The 6,182-nt window shown below is 36.5% G+C and overlaps 1 protein-coding gene across 1 annotated transcript; it reads right to left on the bottom strand.

Annotated features, from left to right (window-relative positions):
• Positions 1-5,105: 5,105 nt before the first annotated feature.
• Positions 5,106-5,719, bottom strand: LOC105000122 (keratin-associated protein 6-1-like). The gene has a single exon (XM_010855834.1). It carries the CDS (start codon positions 5,675-5,677, stop codon positions 5,423-5,425), a length of 255 nt encoding a protein of 84 aa, XP_010854136.1. The 5' UTR covers positions 5,678-5,719; the 3' UTR covers positions 5,106-5,422.
• Positions 5,720-6,182: the final 463 nt, after the last annotated feature.

The following is a 6,182-nucleotide window of genomic DNA, read 5'->3' as shown; positions in this document are numbered from 1 at the left end:
GTATATGTACCACAGCTTTCTTATCCATTCATCTGCTGATGGACATCTAGGTTGCTTCCATGTCCTGGCTATTATAAACAGTGCTGCGATGAACATTGGGGTACACGTGTCTCTTTCCCTTCTGGTTTCCTCAGTGTGTATGCCCAGCAGTGGGATTGCTGGATCATAAGGCAGTTCTATTTCCAGTTTTCATGAGCATATCCAAGGGCTTCTATTATGTACTTTGATATCATCAAAGTCTTTGATCAACTAAAATTTCACTAAAGATATAGGCAAAGTGATAGCTCTATTTTCACCACTTCACGCTAATTCTTAAGAATTTCATTCTTGGTAGTATTTTAAGATACCTTTTGGGAGATGTAATTTTTCCTCTCAATTTTGTATTATTACTAGTATTTTTCTCATTGACAACTATATGCCTGAACTCATCTTATGCATTATATCTGCACAAAGGGCTTTATTTCATTCATTTTACATTGTCACAGTAAAATACAGAATTTGAGATCTGTTTCAGTGAAATTTTCAAAGGACCAGCCTCTGCATGTCTTTTGGGAAGAGACCTGTTATTTTTTCATAACAAAGCAGTAGCTTTGGTAGGCTGAAACCATTCAAACATAGGCCAGATTAAGAATACAGGCTGAAAAGTGTATCCTCGATCCTGGTAGTCTGGGTAATATTCAGCAAACCTGTTATGGAAACTTTAGTTAATTCACTTCATTTATTAGATATAAATAATAATATCAACAATGATAAAATATAAATTAGTGAGTTCTAAATATGTTTTTTAGTAACTAATGTTAGAATTTAAAGTAGCTTAAATGACATATGTATAACTGTCTGTTCACAGTTACTTTCTGAATAGGGGATCAAAGTATGAGACTGCTAAAATCTTAAAGTGTCCCAAATGCATATTTTTTGGAAGCATTTAGAGGGAAGAATTGTGTGGGTATGCCTTCCTTCATCAGTTGAAAACAGGTTACGCATGGAACTGCATGTGATTTTATTTTTTAAAACTTATGGGCTCTTTTTGGCCTTACACATGGTCTATCTTGGGGCTTCCCTGGTGGCTCAGACAGTAAAGGATCTGCCTGCAATGCAGGAAACTTGGGTTCAATCCTTGAGTCGGGGAGATCCCTGGAGGAGGAAATGCAACCCAGTGCAGTATTCTTTCATGGAGAATTCCATGGACAAAGGAGCCTGGTAGGCTACAGTCCATGGAGTTGCAGAGTTGGACATGACTGAGTGACTAACACACACACACATGGTCTAGCTTGGAGAATATTATATATGTGTACTTGAAAGAAATCTGTGTAGTTGGGTATTCTTTTGATAGGTCTAGTTGGTTTATAATTTTCTTCACCATTTATATTATGATCTTCTATATAGTTATTTTATCTAATATTCAAAATGGGATATTAGAACAACCATCTACTTTTAGTGCAGTCTCTTTCAGTTCTGTCCATTCTTGATTTATGAATTTTGGAGCTCTGCTGTTAGGTACATATGAATTTTAAATTGTTGTATCTTCTTGATAGATTGCCCTATTTATCATAAAAAGGGTCCATCTTTACCACAATTAAAATTCTTTGTTTTAAAGTCTAGTTAGTCTGATATTGGTGTATGCACTCCAGCTTTCTAATGGTAGCTGTTTGCATTATATATATGGATACATGTGCACATATATATATGTGCATTTGTCTGTGTTTGTTTCAAGAGAATTTAATTATTGAAACATCTTTATGATGGCTACTCTAAAATCTGTGTCAGATAATTCGATTAACTTAGTGTTAGGGTCAGGTAACTATCTTTTTCTATTCGAGTTTTCATTTTGTTGATCCTTGGTATGATGGTATGAGAAAGTTTGTTGGAGCATCTCGGTTCTGTTTAAATCTCTCTCTCTCTCTTTTTTGAAGTTGGCAGTGACCTTGTTCAGGTTTAGCACATGGGTTCTGTGAGCTATGATTCATAAAGTTCAGAATTGCTGCAGTGTTAGTTTAATGCCTTTGGTTTATCTTGACCACTGGTTGTCCCACTGGTTCCTGATATTTGAAAGAGCAGAAAGAACTTCACTGCCTTAGGCTCTGTGTTTCTCTTGGTGGAGCAGTGGCATAGTGGGATTGCCCACCTACCCCCCTCACTACCGAGATGACTCCTGGACGGGATAGGAGAGTCTTGGGTACCTAGGTACCTCGGGCAAAGTCTTATGGGATTCAGAAAAACTCCCTTCAAAAAGTATATTAATAGAAAAGAAATCCCATGGAAGATTGGAAAACATTTCAAATTGGTTAATAAAGAAATGCAATGTACCAAATGTATGGCTTACCAATGAAGAAGTGATTAGAGGGGAAATTTATAGTTTTAAAATATTATATTATGAAAAAGAATATTTAAAATCAATGTTCTAAGCTTATTTAAACAGCTAGAAAGTAATACAAAATTAACTATAAAGGATGAAGGAAAAATAAACACAAGTAGAAACAATTCAACAGAAAAAGGACATGCCATAAAGAAAATAGTACACAAGTTTGGTAGGCCAAATTGATAAACTCTGGACAAACTGATCAAGAATATAGGAGAGATAATACAAATTACTAATCTGAAGAATGATGGAATCAACACCTTTAAAATCTGACAGACTCTAAAAATAATAAGTGAATAAGTACAAAGGATGTTATGCCAATAAATTCCACAAAATGGATGAAATAGAAAGTTTCTTTTAATTAAAAAAATTATCAAAATTAATCAGTAAATCTGAACAGTATTTTATCTAATACAGAAAATGAATACATTATTCAAAACAGCTTTCCACAAAATAAACTCCAGGTTTTGATGACTTCAATGGTAAATTTCATTAAATATTTAAACAGCAGTTTTATTGTTAACTTAAGAAAAAGATAGTAGTCTAGGAGCTTTCCTCAAATATATTCTCCAAAGCAATGCCTAAAAAAGGATACGCTATACCCACAGGTATTTTATTAATTGTACCAGAACACAGAATTCATATCTATCTATCTACCTACCTATCTATCTATCTAGGAGATGTAGATAGAAACATATCAGTAATGAAAAGCTTTAATATACCACTCTCAGAACAAGCGTATCTAGTAGAAAAAAATAAGTGAAATGAGAGAGCACCTACAATTTAATTTATAAGGTAGATTTTATGGATATATGTTCATCTATATACTTACAGTAGAGAAAAACCTTCTCAAGTTTCCACAGAAATATATAAAAATTGATTAAAAGGAAAATAATTTGTCCATTTTTAATATAGAGATGCTGCAGAAAACATTTTTAAAATTTTTTGCTATGAAGCTAGAGGTGTTAGGTGGGCTGCAGTCTATGGGGTTGCACAGAGTCGGACACGACTGGAGTGACTTAGCAGCAGCAGCAGCAGAGGTTGTCAACAAAAACAAGGGACAGAAAATCCTGTTCACCTAGTGAGTAAAGCTTTGATTAAACGTCTCTCGGATAAAAGAGTGAATATAATCTGAGATCACAGAATTTCAAAATAAATAATGGTAATGGAAATAGTAATTAAGAAAATTGATGAAAAATATGCACGCACTAATTGGAGAAAAATTTACAATACTAACTACTTGTGTCAGTGAAAGATGAAAGAAATAGCATAAATAATTAATACCCTGGTTGTGAGTGAAGTCGCTCAGGTGTGTCTGACTCTTTGCGACCCTGTGGACTGTAGCCTACCAGGCTTCTCCATCCATGGCATTCTCCAGGCAAGAATACTGGAGTGGGTTGCCATTTCCTTCTCTAGGAGATCTTCCTGACCCAGGGATTGAACCCAGGTCTCCCACATTGTAGGCAGATGCTTTACCATCTGAGCCACCAGGGAAGTCACTTATCTTGGTTAAGGGAGCCTTAAATAAAAACAATTAAGTAAACCAAAGGAAGTGCAAAGAAGGAGGTAATAAACAGCTAAGTAGAAATTAATGAAGTAGAAAACAGATAAAAAACAATTGGCTTTTAATACGACTCAAATATTACTATTTGAAAAGATTGGCATTTACAAATCATTTGCTAATTTGATCAGAGGGGAAAAAACAAAAAGAAAAAAAAGAAACAAAAATAAAAAGAATAAGTCTATACAAAATTAGAAATAATGAAAAATAAACACATAAATAAGTTTAAAAAATGTTATGAATCTACTTTGCAGATCTTTGTGGATATAAATTTGAACCCCGGATGCAATGAATAATTTCTTAGGGGAATATAGATGACTAGAACTGATACATTTACATTGAGGAGTTATAAAGAGACTGATTTCCTAGGGAGAAACAGAAAAAAATCATTATAGAAATACCCTACAAAATGCTCCAGATCGAGATAATTATACATGGAAATTCTACCAAATTTTCAGAGATAAAATGATTTGATGTTCTATAAATTGTTCCAGAGTATGGCAGGGAAAGTGCTTTATTCCCAATAGAAAGGATGCATAGCATTGATATCGGTGGTAGGTAAACAATTAAGATGCCATTCTGATTTCTTCCTCTTGATGTCAATGGCCTGGTATGATGCCCTCCTCCTGAGTATAGACAAGATATGTGAATTACTTCTAACTAATATTATACAGAAAAATTGATGAAACATTTGATTGTTTATGTGATTATGTTATATAAAATTATATGTGATTATAGTGCCCATCTTGGGCTTTACTCATAGTTCAGCTGGTAAAGAATCTGCCTGCAGTGCAGGAGACCTGGGTTCAACTCCTGAGTCAGGAAGATCCCCTGGAGAAGGAAATGGCAACACAGTCCAGTATTTTTGTCTAGAGAATCCCATTGATGGAGGGTTCATGCGGTTGGAAGAGTTGGACAGGATTTAGTGACTAAACCACCACCACCATAGTGCCTAACTGGAGTGTTTTCCCTCCATTTTGGGCTTTGAAAAGACAAGCAAACGTGTAAGGAACTACAGGCAGCCTCCTGAAGCTGAGAGTGGCCTCTAACAGTCAGCTTACAAATGCCTCCCACCAAAAGTCAGTGTTTTGCACCCCCAGTTACACAACCACACAGAATGGAATTCAGCCCAAGATAAGTCTGTAGGTAATACTGAATGTCAAATAACTGACCTAAAAACTAGGATTGCTCTTTGGATTGATTACTTTTATTAGATCAACAAACAAACAAGCTCCAGGATGAAAGCATCAAGGTAGTTACTATGATATCATCAGTCTAATGAAAGAAGAAGTCTTGAGTTCACAGGAAAATTTCACTTTATCCACTTAATGAGGTAAGTTCTGGGAAATGTATAGGTTAGATGGTAGGTCCACAATAGACCACATTAAACTTCGATGATGCAGCCTAATCATCATCCAGGGGAAAGACACAGAACATGAGGGCTTCAGAACTGGTGAATCCTGGTGTCCAGGTGTAGAGGATGAGAGTCTTCTGTGGCGTCCTCAATAGTAGCAGCCAAAGCCAGAGCCATAGCCACATCCATAGCCACAGCCACAGAGAGAGCGGGAGCCATAGCCGTAGCCACAGCCATAGCCACAGCCCAGCCTGCGGAAGCCAGAGCCGTAGCAGGAGCCATAGCCACAGCCCAGCCTGCGGAAGCCAGAGCCGTAGCAGGAGCCATAGCCACAGCCCAGGCCTCCATAGCCGTAGCTTCCACAGCCAAGGCCACCATAGTAGTTTCCGTAGTAGCCACACATGGTGTGGGTGGTTGAGGTTGTTCTCGGGTGGAGAAGGAGAGTAGAAGTATCACTTGAGTGTGGACATTTCTCCCTGCAGAGGGCCTTTTATATGCCCTCAGTGTGGGTGTGACCCACCACACCTTCATGCCATTGGCTAACTTTATGACCACTCTAATTAGTTTGTTGCTCACAACCATATCATGAAACAACAGGGAAATTCAGCAGGCTTGTTGTGTTGACATCCCAGTTTGGATTCCTCTTATTTAATTGAGCGTTTGGATGAGAGGAGACATACACTCATACCTACACTGTCCTGCCCCAAAGTATTATATGTGTTCATTTTAAGCTTCTAGAACCATCCTTCATGTCAAGAAAAAAGACTTTGTTAGGACTTTTCAAATAATTTTATTATTTTATAACCTTTCACAAAGAATAATATTTCTATTGTTTCATACATTTTTATTCTTCCATCATCAAAATTATCACTTTCTTAAGATATTTAATGTCTTTATATATTTAAGCA

The sequence above is a fragment of the Bison bison genome, unplaced genomic scaffold (genome assembly GCF_000754665.1).
Source record: "Bison bison bison isolate TAMUID 2011002044 unplaced genomic scaffold, Bison_UMD1.0 scf7180017864368, whole genome shotgun sequence".
Lineage (NCBI taxonomy): Eukaryota > Metazoa > Chordata > Mammalia > Artiodactyla > Bovidae > Bison > Bison bison.
Note: the sequence above shows the minus strand (reverse complement) of the source record. Positions and strands in the feature narration are given on the sequence as shown.